The sequence below is a fragment of the Drosophila willistoni genome, unplaced genomic scaffold, assembly GCF_018902025.1.
Source record: "Drosophila willistoni isolate 14030-0811.24 unplaced genomic scaffold, UCI_dwil_1.1 Seg97.1, whole genome shotgun sequence".
NCBI classification, from domain to species: domain Eukaryota; kingdom Metazoa; phylum Arthropoda; class Insecta; order Diptera; family Drosophilidae; genus Drosophila; species Drosophila willistoni.
The window spans coordinates 24,091-38,501 of NW_025814786.1; the positions used below are offsets into that span (position 1 = coordinate 24,091).

At 44.5% G+C, this 14,411-nt stretch overlaps 1 protein-coding gene across 1 annotated transcript; it reads left to right on the forward strand.

The window, feature by feature from the left end:
* Nucleotides 1-251: 251 nt before the first annotated feature.
* Nucleotides 252-1,759, forward strand: LOC124462103. Its single transcript, XM_047013483.1, has 2 exons — nt 252-624; nt 688-1,759. Exons 1-2 carry the CDS (start codon nt 293-295, stop codon nt 806-808), a joined length of 453 nt encoding a protein of 150 aa, XP_046869439.1. The 5' UTR covers nt 252-292; the 3' UTR covers nt 809-1,759.
* Nucleotides 1,760-14,411: the final 12,652 nt, after the last annotated feature.

Genomic DNA, 14,411 nt, shown 5'->3' on the forward strand with positions numbered 1-14,411 from the left:
AGACGGAAGCAATTCACATTTTTTTGAGATCTAAGAAGGCCTGGGATGTTTGTAAAATTCGACCTGGTTAAGGGGGTACAGTACTTCAATCATTCTACTTCGTGAACTCATACAGTCAACATCAAAAATAAAACAAAAACATTTCCCTTCTGAAAATCTAAAAAAAAAAAACAAAAGTGAAAATTTGTTGACTGTTCAATTGATCCTGCAATCCAAAAAGGTAAGTAAACGTAAGAATATTACTTTTCATAATCGTGACCAAGTGTTCTTTTCCAGCCATTGAAGCATATGAATGCTCAATATTCAGCCGGGAACATTGGAGATATCTGCTTCTGATCTTACGTTGGCCGATTCAGATCTCATAGCAGAAGTTGCTGCGTTGGAAGGGAATAAAAGTGTGAGGCCGATTATGCCGTGCTACGACGGCAATAATTTTGTGGGCCAGATTATGGTTGAGCATTTCTTGAGTGATGGTCAGAGTTCATCGGACTCCAGCTTTGAGACTGTATCATCGGATTGTAGACAGCTCTCTCTGAGTGAGCTCTCAAGAATCGCTCTCGTATCAAGCAATCTCAAACGGGGACACAAACGAAAAGCCCATGAAAAACCCATAGAGACTAAACGGTAAGTGTTAGAAATAGGAAATCTAAATTCAGTATGACCGAATATTCCGTCTTTTCAAACTAGGTTCAAAAAGGTTCTCGAATCCAGTAAGGAGAGTGTACAAATCTACTCGTATGGAGGTATGGAGGAGGCATGCGGTATGGGAGGCTGCGAAATCAAATCCAGACCATGCTCGGTTAAATAGAACCGGATGTTATAAATGGTCAGCGGCCCCCTTATATAAACATACTTCCAGAGAACTCCACTTCTCCGTCGTAATATCAAAATTCTGCAGTTCCAGGAGCTTGAAAATTCGATGCAAACAAGGTTCGACCTTTGGCCACGTAACTCTGGCCATGGAGATAGAACCGGATGATATAAATGGTCAGCAGCCTCCTTACATAAACATACTACCAGAGATCAGGCAGTTGGTTGTGGTGGTGGTTCCCTCCGCGGAATGTGCTTAAAACTTTTGCGATCTGTTAGAACAGTTCTTTGGGATATTTTTGGATTTCAGAAACGTTCGCTGCTTAGATTTTAATGAGGTGACTCCGGTGATTGAGTATAACGGCCGGCTCTTTATAGCAGCTGCCAACGAAGATACAATGGAATGGGTGGCGCGCAAGGTATGTTCTATGAAGCCTTACGTCTTATAGTTTGTAAGACTAACGGCCTTACGTCTTATAGTTTGTAAGACTAACGGCCTCATAGAACATACATTGCTCGCCACCCATTCCATGGTTTCTTAGTTGGCCGCTGCGATGTAGAGCCGGCCATTGTATTCAGTCACCGGAGTGACCTCATTAAAGTCTAAGCTGCGAACGTTTCCGAAATCGAAAAATATCCCAAAGATCTGTTCTAACAGATAGCAAAAGTTTTTTGCGCATTCCGAGGAGGAAACCACCACCACAACAAACTGCCTGATCTCTGGAAGTATGTTTATGTAAGGGGGCTGCTGACCATTTATACCATCCGGTTCTCTCTCCATGGCCAGTTTATGGAATTTATATTTTGAAATATTAAAAAAAAGTGACGATTACGGCAGACTCATTTGTCTACCGATTATTCTGACTGGCAACGGTCAAACGATAGTTTATCGTAATAGAAAAATAATAAAATGTAATAATCATTTATGGACGTTGCTTTACTAACGAAACTTTGGCAAGTAAATTTTGTCATCAAAAATAATGAAGAAAACTGACTTATATAAAACTAAATTAAAACCGGAGGGCCAGGGCTTACTTCGACCGCGTCAAAGTTTGTATACCCTTGCAACTATTTTGGTAACTCTTTCCTTATCCTTAGCCGTCACAGTGGAAAAACGTTTTCTCTAAAAAGACCAATGTTGCAAAAGAACGGCCTACAATCTTAGCATAGAAAAGAACGAAGATATTGATCAAAGTCACTGTTTTCCACCGATCGTTCCTAGGGGAGCTATATGATATAGTCACCCGATCTTGATCAAATTTGGCACAGTCGTTTATAAGTGTAAAAAAAATTACCAACATTAAATTTTACCACAATAGCTCAAAAAATAACGCAGCTTTTAAGAAAAGTCACTGCTCGTGACTGCCGTTTGTATGGCAGCTATTTGATTTAGTGATCCGATGCGGCTGAATCCATGTTATACAAACTGTGCAGTATATACATGCAAAATTTCAGCTCTGTAGCTCTTTCGGTCTAGGAGGAGTTTGCGTTGATCCAGACGGACGGACGGACGGACGGACAGGGCGATTTGAACTCGTGTCGTCGTGCTGATCAAGAATATATATATACTTTATATGGTCGGAAATGCTTCCTTCTATGCGTTGCACACTTTTGACCAAAATTAATATACCCTTTTCGCAAGGGTATGAAAAGTATACAAAAACCACAGTACGAATGTGGTGGAAAGGCATAACTTGTAAGACTCTTAGTGAAGTACACTCAAAGAGTGAAAGAGAGTGCCAGAAAAGAAGTTAAGAACATGTGTGTGTGTGTGAGCGATAACTGAAACTGAATTCTCGACATTGCCTTGACTAAATCAATTTAAAATATCAAAGAAGCTAACTTCGCCTATGCCGAAGTTTATATACCCTTGCAGTATACTTGGCAATAATATTTTTCCTTTTTGAAATTTCTTTCCCTGCAACTCAATTCATCAATACACAAACAAAATATTATTTCTCTTTTTACCACAAGTTTTTCTTCTTCCATCATTTTCTAAGCAAAGCACGGCACGCATACACATACAGTTCATGTAGCGTTGCGTCTGTGTGTGTATGCGTGTGCTCTGTTGATTTGATGATGGCAGTAGTAGGCAGCAAGCAGCGCTGCCGGCAGCGTTTGAACCGATTTATATTGACTGTAACTTGTGTTCTATTTATCGGATCAGATTCAAATTTTGGGATCTGAGATTTTATATCTATTACTATCATATTGGTAAATTTCATGGGGATACTCCAATTTTTGCAAAAATGTTTCTTCTAGAGCTATATGATATAGTGGTCCGATCCCAAAGATTTCATACTTTATCTCACCCGGGTAAAAAAAAGCTCCCAAAAAAAATTTCATCCCGATAGCTCTTAAGATGGCTGAGTAAAACGCGTACGCACGGACAGACGGACAGACGGTCAGACGGACAGACGGACATGGCTATATCGACTTAGCTTCTCATGCTGATCAAGAATATATATACTTTATGGGGTCGGAAACGTCTCCTTCTGTGCGTTACAAACATCTGACCAATTTTATAATACCCTCTGCAAGGGTATAAAAAGACCATAAAAAAAATAGTTGCAACCAAAAATGGGCATAAAGCCAAAGAGAAGAGTGATAGAGACAGAAAAGTGGCAAAGTGCGAGACTGCATTAATTAAAATTTGAATGCGGCCTTAAAAGAAAAGCGCAAATCTAACAAATTTTTCATAGGCTAATAAACATGAATGTGCCACTCGTAGCCAAAGCCAAGCCTGCCACCGACAGGTGCAAGCAGGCAGAAACAACCACAGAGAGAGAGAGAGAGAGAGAGAGAGAGAGAGAGAGAGAGAAGTGAGAAAGAAAAGTCAGAAGTTGAAATAGAAGCGTCACTGCAACTGCCGGCCGACAGTATTTTTAATTTCTGTACATTTTTTCATTTCTTCTCCTTTTATTTTTATTTTTGCCGCACTGTCACCCAATTATGTCACACAGTGTACAACAAACTAATGCCTCGTTGCGTTGATTGCGCCGAGTGCGGCTGTTGCTGCTGCTGTTGGCGTCGTTTCGGGTTGTGTTTTGCGGAGAGGCGCAAGCTGAAAAGTATGCAATGGAAAATGTACGAAACCAAAACCTTGTTTTGGCTGCCATTCTGCCAGTTGTCTGTCTCTCAGGCCATAGTATGTGTGTGTGTGTGTGTGTGTGTCTGTGTGTTTTTGTGAGTGTGATTCCGTGTCAATTTAAAATGAAGTCAATACAAGCAAAAGCGGCTGACTCGCTTGGCATGAAATAAACTCAACCAACATACAGTGAAAATATTTCATCACCTTGCATTTAAAACTACAACATAGATATTCCATATATCTCTTAGGTATCCAAAGGTTTCATTTTATTTCAACTTTTCCTTTACGACTTGAAGTTCTGGAAATTGGACCATTTACTTAAATGGTTAATTGAACTTGCCTTTTACACATATAGCTTGTCATTTTTATTTTATAAATATAATTGCAAATATTCCTTCTTGTTCACTTAAAATGTTACATCACAATTGGTATATATCCAATGAGCACAGTAGATGGAAAGGATATTTGTATGTGTACACCAATTGATGGAACAGATTTAGCAGAAACAGATAAACGTCCCATCAAACTGCCACATTCATTTTTCACATTGGTTTTTGCTTCCCTTTTTTATTTTTTTGGCTCGCCAAAATGCATGTCTACTCTTGGTTTTGCTTCTGGTGATGGCCAACGGTGCGTATGCGTATTTCCAGAGCCAAACTGTAAAAATGTATTGAACATTTTTTGCTTTTTTTTTCTTTACCAGCTTCACTGTTGGTTGGTTGCTCGCCTCACTGGATGACTGTTGTTTTTTCTGTTCATTACACTGAGCTTGTGTCAAACAAACGATTTAAATGAAATAAATTACGATGAATCACTCAATCGGTTTAAATAAAAATGTTTCCCCTTGCAATGAGAGAGATGCCAGTAATAAAAAAAAAGAAAACAAAAGAAATGAGTATCGAATAACAGATGGGAATACATTTTCTTTTGTCACATATATCAAAGGCTTTCTTTAGAGGAACATCTTTTCTCTCTACTAAAGTGATACCTATCGAAGCAGTCCTAATACATTTACCGCCAGCACATTGAACCATAAACCAATTGACAAGGCAATCATTTCGATACAAAACTCAAACAACTGATTCAATGGGAAACCTCTCAATAGATTGCTCCTCTCCATGAACGACTTTCCGGCATGTGTTTAGTTTTGGCTTAGTGACTATCAAGCAGGGCATGTAAATGCCATGACAATGGAGAGTCGGAAACACAGGACACAGAGCAGGTATGCTTAGAAGCATTACTTGGAGGTCAGGTCGGGCCATAAAGCCATAGAGACACACAACACAGCTTTGTCCACCTGAGTTGTCAACAAACCGTGAAATTATCAGCACAAACTGGATGACGATATCCAAAACGAGGAGTAGATTCGTTTTTCTATCTCTTTTCTACTTTCTTTTTTTTTTGCTAGACCATGGCCGTAACGCATGCATGGAAAGAAGCTCTTTGGCCTACGAAAAAACCTTTTAATACAAATTGAAAATGCTTGAAGTAAGGAATGAGTCGACTAACTGAGCAGAAAAGAGCACAAAAAGACCAATTCTAAAAATGTGCAGAGGGGGCGAATCAAGATACGGGCACTTGTGATAAGTGTTTGGGTAGTAAACATAGAAGTCTGAAGACCTAAGTCAGTGGGCCAATGAGTGGGCAGAATTTGCTTCGACTAAGATAAGCCACACATACACACACACACACACATTGCCATGGCGACACAGAAAAATCTACAACTCCATCCTTGGCGCGGCTTTTATTTCATCGGGTCTATACATAAATGTAAAGAAAGAAATTTGCATGTATTTTACTGCAACTGCAGCTATTTATCTTGGTAACTGGACACTTTCAAGTGCAAGCAAAACTAGAGCACTGGAACACTGGCTATATAAATACTGATGTGAGACCACGATAGAGATAAAGGCAGAGACAGAGAGAGAGAGAGAAGGAGAGACAAGATCGATGGACAATAAACGGAAATGCGCTTTATGCAACATTTAAATGGTTCTCCTTTCCGGTTTTGCTGTCGACCTTCAAGTGAAGCTCTATTATTTCATTAAGTTAAACGTTTGCATTCCAACTAATTTCGTCGGGCCAAGCCAAGGACCGACCCCGTCCGGGAACTGGCCACATCCGCTACAGTCGTGTGATGCAAACACGCAAAGCCAAGGCCCCAAAGTTGCATAGTCATCGAGTGCAATGGAGAGACTGAGAGAGATTGGGAGGAAAAGCCGAAAGCCAAAGCCGTAACCGAAACACAGCGAAACGGAATTTATTTCTCAATTCCCACTTCAATTTCGTAAATTGAATGAAAAAGCGCTTAAAAATATACAAAAGCAGCGTCTCCATCCTCAGACTCAAACCATAACCCAAATAGTGGAACAAAGGCACATGCAGCCAGAAGAAAAACGCCAGAGCGAAAGACCGAATGAGAGAAGAGGAAGCAGAAGGAAAAAAAGGTATCCAAATATTTGCTCATGCAACACAGACGCCCCAGACTGTGGATTGCTAGCAACGATCCAGAGCCAGGGCCAGGACAGGTGTAGCTTGCACTTAAAACCGCTTATTACGTTAACAATTGCAAATATCGGCTCGGATTTTGCTTACTTACATGGCTCTCGGATAGAATTTCAAGTTGGTATTGGTGTAGGCGTAGGAGAAGCGCCAGACAGGACTACTTTGCATAATTTTAGGGGCATACAAATAACAACCGGGGGATTCACACTCACCCACACACACACTCATACGTGGGTCTACATTGTCTGGCATGCCAATGAAAGCTTTTCGCGTTCTAGCCAAAAGGAACCAAAAAAAAAATAAAACGGAAGGAAATTTCACTAGCTGACTGCTGCAGCAGCCGCACATACAGATTTTGGGGGGCGTTATGTGGATCGTTAGAGGTTCACTCTCTCTCTGTCTCTCTCCGTTCCTGGTTGGATCGTTGGTGGCAAGGAGTAACAAAAGTATTTGTTATGCGATAAAAATGCATAAAAATCCCGAGACCGGCATTTATTTAAATTTATGCCGTTATAACGTAATTTTGCATTACCCAAAATGTGGCGACGTCCGCCCTCAAGCTAGCTTCTCCTGGCACTTTATTGTTGCACTTGGGTTCGCTGTGTGTGTGAGTGTGTGTGTGTGCGGCACACTTTCCTCAGGCATTTTTATACAAATTTTTGCATACCTTTCTTTTTTTCAAGTTCTATTTATTTATATTTTTTTCAGTTTTTTTTTTGGTTTGTTTTTTTGGAAAGCCGAAAGCTAAAAAGTTGGCCCCGTTTTATTTTTGGTTAAATAACTATTTGGTTTGGCTATTTGTATACACTACACTCCTCATCCTTGGAGCACAATTTTTTTTAGTAGTACTCTTGTTCTATAATCTATTTTTGTTATGCACAATTGTATTGTTATTTATTTTTGTATCATTTCAATTGTTTATTCGTGTTTGCTTTGGCATAATACGAAAGTTATTCATTTGTTATGCATATGAAGTAGAACTGAAAATGTGTTTGTAGTTTATGACTGTAGTTGTTGTTGTTGTTGTTGGTGCTGTTGCTGATGTTGTTGTCATTGTTAGTGGCGGTTAGGTGGTGGTGCTGCTTCGTGGTGGTGGTGGCGATGACAACAAAGAACTAGTTTTGGCAGTTGCAAATGGATAGTAAATGCCAGTGCGGTGGAGTCGAATTGGAAGAAATCTTGAGTGCGGTTTCCGTTTTCAAATACAAATTGAAAATACAAAATAAATAAATAGATAGCGTTTTGGTTGGTTCTATTTTTTAATGAAAATCTGTTTAAGCATTAGTATAAATATCCTGAAGGATTCTCGATATATTGACACCCAAGAATCTAATTTGTTAATCCATTTGTCACTTCCAATTACATTAAGACAGTTAAATGAAAATGAAAATCCTTTTTGTTATCTTACTCTCTTTGCTCACTCTGTGTCTCTGTATGTGTGTGTTTTTTTTTTTTTTTTAATTCATTTATTACATAAATAACAACAAAATATATATATATTACAAATTTAAAGCTGCAATTAAAACCTATATTTGCTTCGCAAAAACCTATAACCCTTTACGTATGGCCATTTCTTTCACGCTCTGCCTTTCTTAGGCTGATTCCCACGAAGCCTGTAAAGCTGCTCACTGCTTCCCACGCCGCCGCGTCTGCCAGCATTGTGGGCACCAGGTTCTCGGTAGTCAGCACAGTGCCGACCGTTTCCTCCAGGAGCCGCCGTTGACTAGTGAATCGCCTGCATGCGAAGAGGGCGTGTTCCACGTCCTCTACCATTCCTTCACCACATGTCAGGCAGTACGGCTCAGCCTCGTGTCCGAATCTGTGGAGATAGGATCTGAAACAGCCATGTCCTGTGATGAACTGTGTCAGATGGAAAGTCGCCTGTCCGTGCTTCCGTTCAATCCATGGCCTGATCGTGGGGATAAGGGTGTGGGTCCACCTACCCTTGCTAGATGAATCCCATCGCTCTTGCCAGATGGCTAAGCTTTGCATCCTTGCGTCGTCCCTAGCTGTCCGCTTTGGTGTACCGTTCCTCTTTGCGTCCGCGATGTTCCTGGCCTCGTCCGCAAGTAAGTTGATGGGGATCATGCCTGCAACCACCAACGCAGCATCCTCAGAGACCGTCCTAAAACCGCTGCAGATCCTTAGCGCGCAGAGACGGTAGGTAGCGGTAATGCCCCTACTGTACGCCGTAGTGTGTATGGCGTTGGCCCAGATTTGTGCCGCATACAAAATGACCGATTTCAGCACACTCATCAGGAGTAGTCTCCGCTCCAGTTTCGGTCCTCTCGTGTTCAGCATTAGCCTCGATAACGCCTGTCCTGTGCTCGCTGCTTTCCGTTGAACGTTCTCCAAATGCTCTCTGAAGCATAGACGGGTGTCTAGCCACACGCCCAGGTACCGGATGGCTCGCTTTGAGGTGATTGTGGAACCTTCTACTTGCACTGAGGCATGCTCAACTGTTTTCCTACTGCTGATCAGAACCGCCTCCGTTTTTTCGGCTGCCAGGGCTAGGCCAACCGTCTGAAGCCACCGCGTGATGCTGGCTATAGCTTGCGAGGCCACTGATTCTGCCTTCTCCAGCTCCTTGGCAACAACAACAATAGCCACGTCGTCAGCATATCCGATGGCTTCGCAACCTGGCGGTAGTGGGAGACGCAGCACTCCGTCGTACATCAGGTTCCAAAGAAGCGGACCCAGAACGGAGCCTTGTGGCACTCCAGCAGACACATTACGACTCTTAGGGCCGTCGGAGGTGCCGTATCTCAGGACCCTCTGCCTAAAAAAGCTCCGAATGATGGCAAGGAGGTACGGGGGGACGCCGAGATCATGAATGGTACTGAGTATGCAGCTCCAATCCGCAGTGTTGAAGGCGTTCTTTACGTCAAGCGTGACAACAAGGCAGTACTGTTTGGAGCCTCCTTTCCATCTTGTTCCTTCGATGGCGCTGCTGGCAATGCCAACCACCTTACTGACTGCGTCAATGGTGGATCTTGCCTTGCGAAAACCGAATTGGTTGGCTGAGAGACCGCCGCACTCGCTGACGTAAGCGTTCAGTCTCGTTCCGATGAGACCTTCAAACACCTTGCCTATAGAGTCCACCAGGCAAATCGGTCTATAGGAAAGCGAAGTATCTGTAGGCTTCCCCGGCTTTGGGAGAAGGGCCAACTTCTGGATCTTCCATTGCTCGGGGAAGACTCCCTCGGTGAGGCAGCGGTTGAAGACGGCTGCGAAGACTTCTGGTCGTAGAGTCAGGGCCAGTTTAACGGCGCGGTTTGGGATCCGATCTGGACCGGGTGCTTTGCCGAGTTGGAGCGACTTGGCCGCCGCCAGGACTTCATCCGACGAGATCGCATCAATGGTGTGTGAAGCTGGAACTGGGTGCTGAGCTATGCTTGGGGAAACCGGGCGATTGGGGAATAGGCCGTCGATAATTTGAGAGACTTCTTCAGCGTCAGATGGGATGAGCTGGCGGTTTGCATGTATCCGCTTGACCACTATTTTGTATGCTCTTCCCCATGGGTCGTGTTCTGCGGAGTCACACAGCTGCAAATAAACTTCCCTTTTCGCGGAAAGGATGGGCTTCTTGAGGGACCTTCTAGCCGAGCTGTAATGGGCGTGGTGGTGTGTCCAGTCCGAGTCCATGCGCTTCCTTGCTCGTTGGTATTTCCTTCTTGCAGCCATACAGGATCTCCTCAAAACTGCAATTTCTCCGTTCCACCAGAATACTGGTTTGTGGTGGCTTCTGAATGGTCTGGATTGGGCCATACTTGCCGTGCTGGCAGCAGCCAACATACTGCAGGCTTCGTTCGCCATTTCTTGTGCCGTGGTTGATGTGAGCCTTTGCCGGGTCAGCATTGAAGAGAACGCCTGGGGGTCCAGCGTGTCTTCTTTGAAGGGCATGTCGATAGGGAGGGGGTGCGCTGCGTGCTGTCGTCTGTCCGTTTCACGGCCTATAGTAACACAGATCGCCTCATGGTCGCTCGCCGTGTAACAATTATCCAGTTTCCAGGCTGATGTCCTCGCAAGGCCACTGCTTACGTACGTAAGATCTATCACTGATCCCTTCCAGCCCGATTGAACGTGTTTTGGGTGCCATGGTTCAATAGTTCGACGTCTAGGGAGGCAAAAGCGTCGAGCAAAGCGCGGCCTCGCGCGTTTGTGGAGGAGCTTCCCCATTCCTGTGCCCATGCGTTGAAGTCTCCCGCGATGATGGTGGGGTTGTGTGTCCTTACGTCGGTCGTCAGTTCATCTAGCGCCTTGCAGAAGTCCGTAAGGCACAGACTGGGCGGCAAGTAGCAACTGTACAGCCATATCCCTTTGACCTGTGCCCTGATGAAGTGCTCGCCAGCTAGCCTGGAAAGGAGCTGCGAGGGCGGGTTGCCGCATGCCCAGATGGCGGCCTTGCCCGACGTGCTATACGCCCAATTGGGTGAGGTTTTCCTGCGGAATGATTCGCTGATTACTGCCGCGTCAGATTTGGTCTCTCGCACCCGCTGCTTAAGTAGTTCGTGGGCGGCCTCGCAGTGGTTTAAGTTTAGCTGGGTAAAGCTAAACATTTCGTCTTGGTCGAGACGACTTCATGGGCCCAGCCTGCGTTATTGAGGGGCACCGCTGGCTGCCTGCTACGTGTTTTCGCTCGGTGATCCCTCTTGACTCGCATATACAGCAGTTGAAACCATTTCTGCATTCCTTCGCTTTGTGGTCCTTGCCGCCGCATCTTATGCACCAGTTTGTCCTGTCGACGGGGCTGTTGCACGTTGCCGCCATATGTCCAAATTCTAGGCACCTGTAGCATCTAGACGCCGAAGTGCTTACGCGTACCCTGCATACCGAGTATCCAATCTTCAGGTGGGCTGCTTTCAGGATTGCTTCTGCTACCGCTCCTCGGACACAGATTGTTGCCCTCTGATTTCCTCCGTGCGCAGGGCGCAGACTCTTAACATCTGCGGGAACAATTTTCAGACTCAGCTGGTCGGAGACGGCCTGAACGATTTCCTCCTTGGTGGTTCCGCCATCCATGTCCAGAATCTCCAATCTGGTCAGATTCGATAGTGCCCTTGCCTCGACTTGACCTTCAAGCGCGGATCCTATGTCCTCCTTCAGCTGGGTGACATTCTCTGCTCCTGCTGCGTTTAGTTCCAGTAGGAGGTCTCCTTTGGCGGTACGTCTCACGGAGCGCACGCTTTCGCCCACTGCCTGCAGCTTGGTATCCTGGCTCCTTGTCACCAGCTTTAGCATGTCGCTATATGTCATCCCACTCTTCCGTTGTACCAAAATAGCGGCAGGACGCTTCTTTGGTAGAGTCCGTGTCGGTCGCCTCGTCGTCACTGTCTGCCATGCAGGCTCTGTTTGTGGCACAATTCCCTCGTTGTCGTGCGACGAAAAAGTTTCTCGCGGCCGTCGATTTTTCGGCGAAACGGTATCCGAAGTGTTGGCGGCGGCGGCGACTGCTCTCTGGCGGGGCATCCTAGGCTGCTGTTGCGGCTTCTCCGTTTGTTGCCCTCTGGTGACGAGGGACACTTTAGTGCACTTGGGGCATGCCGCTACTGTTTCCGGGTCGCTATCGCTGCACAGAATGCTACTCACTGCCTGCTGCAATTCTTTAAGTCTGTCGACTTTCTCTCTGAGAGCATTCTTAATGGCTCGCTTGCCTCCCTCCTTTTCTGGCTTGATGCGTTCGGCTATTTCCTCCAGTAACGCTCCCATTTCTGCCAACTCGCTCTTGCCCTTACTTGTTGCAACTTAGATTTCTTTGGTTGCATCGCGCCGCCTGCTGGAGGACTCTGGGAAACTTCACGCAGCCTCTTTGGCGTATCGGTCACGCCAAACAACTCATTTACTCCTACTCGCTCATGACCGAACAGAGCCTCTATCGCAAGCTGACTGCATGGACTGTCGGCGCAGACAGACTCAGACCATAGAGCCGGTGCTGAGGCGAGCGCCATTGACTGACGCCGCCACTTGGCCCCGCCATCAAGGCAGCCGATCTCAAGCCCTCAATGCTTGAAGCCAGGTATTTCCCCTGGGGTTTTTGGGAGTTATGCCGCTCCCTGCTCGGCTCCACACAATTCAAATGTCGGTCCGAGTTAATTGAAAATTTAAAAAATTAATTGAATAATTTAAAAAAAAATTAATTTAAAAAAATTAATTTAAAAAAAAAATTAATTAAAAAAAATTAATTTAAAAAAAATTAATAAAAAAAATTAATTAAAAAAAATTAATAAAAAAATTTTAAAAATTTTCCACAGGGCGGATTTGAACCTGGTGTTTTCGCCTCCAAGACAGAGTGCTTGTCTCTGACAATTAATCTCTATACAAAAAACAAAAAGTACTCCAATTGAAAAATTTTCCACTGGGCGGATTTGAGCCTGGTACTTTCGCCTACAAGGCAGAGTGCTTGTCTTGGGGCCCACAGACCGAGTTTACAGCTGGAGGGCTGAAACACAGCTAGATACTATGGGGGCCCTTAAAAGTATGCCGCACTTTGCGCGATCACTTTAAAGCTCACTTTAAGCTCCGCTTTAAAGCTTTCAGCGATTTCGCGGAGTTGGCAGGTGCCAATGTTGGGGCTTTTAAGCCCGGGTTGGCCTGACCAGTGCACAGCTGATACCTGCACCACGAGTCGGCTGTCCAGCTGTGGAAAAAAAGGTGGAAGAAAAAGAAAAACAGAGACCAAAAAATATTTGTGTATGTACGTATATATGTAAATATATATATTAGAAGCGATGGCTCAAACCAGGAGACACTTCAGTTGGTGTTATCGATGTCGATGATGGTGATAGGGGTGCGACCACCACACTACTACACACACGCGCGCGAGAGCTGCGAGGAGAGCAATTTACGCCCCTCACCCCCTGGACGGATGACCGCAGCAGCCCCAGCAGGTTTTAAAACGAAATCGCGACCGGGTGCCTGACGATTCGGGATAACCGTGAGTAGGCCTGCGTAGCCAACACCGTCTCACACTGTCCGCTTTACTTTGCAGATAATACACGTCCCGTAGACTAGCGAAAAAACCGGATTGCAACGGAGCGTCGAATCAGCGTCGTTCCTCTAGCTTCGATGTTTTTCACACCGCCTGTATGTGTGTGTGTTTGTGAAGGCGTGGCATGGGGAATCATTCAATCAGTTGAACCACTGACACTGCTGTCTCTCTCTCTCTATGTGTGTGTGTGTTTTGAATACAAATTAGATAACGTGATAGCCGTCCAATATTCTCATTCTCTGAACCATGACACGCCCCTCAATCAGGCAATCTGCCTCGTCGTCGTTGTGTTTGTGGTTGTTGTCCCTGTGATAAAATGGAGTTAATTTAAATTCAAAGTAATTAATTAGACACCAAAATTACCACGTTACATACATATATATATGTATATATATACGGAGTAACTAACTAATCTTCAATGTGCATTTACCTACTGATTGTGTGTATTTGTTGTTGTTTACTTGTATTGTTTCTCACAGTGTACTTTGCTCATTCGTTTGGGCCAAAGCTAATTAAACGCACAATATGCTTATGCTTAGATGTGCTCCATAAGCAGACCCAAAGTGGCTTTTGGAATGCTAAATATATGTATGTATATGTATATCAATAACTCACACTGCTTATCCAATCGACTAGGTCACTGGCCTGGCCCATATCAACTAATTTCAATGATTTTGTTTAGCTCAGTGATGCGGAGAATTGAGTTGGACGGGACTGCGAAATGCATATGAGGCTATACATACATACATATGTCTTATTGATGACCGCAGGGGCAAATTCAAGCAGAATATTATCCAGGGGAATATTATCCAGGGAAACAAAGGAGACAAAAGAATCAACAGAAAGTAAAGTCAAGTAACAGATGCAGACAGACACACACACACACACACACACACCAACATCGTAAATGATCGTAAATCTCGTAGTCCTGCAACTAAATAGTTTGTTAGTGTAGCAGTTCACTCTTGGTGTTACTCACGTTCCGCCGGCCGCCGGTCTGCATCGCAAGTGAAAAAT

Excerpts from the sequence above, each read along its gene's own strand:
- LOC124462103 (XM_047013483.1), top strand. The coding sequence starts at position 293 with ATGCTCAATATTCAGCCGGGAACATTGGAGATATCTGCTTCTGATCTT. Across the intron at positions 625-687 it reads AAACCCATAGAGACTAAACG|GTTCAAAAAGGTTCTCGAAT; the intron begins GTAAGTGTTAGA and ends TTTTCAAACTAG.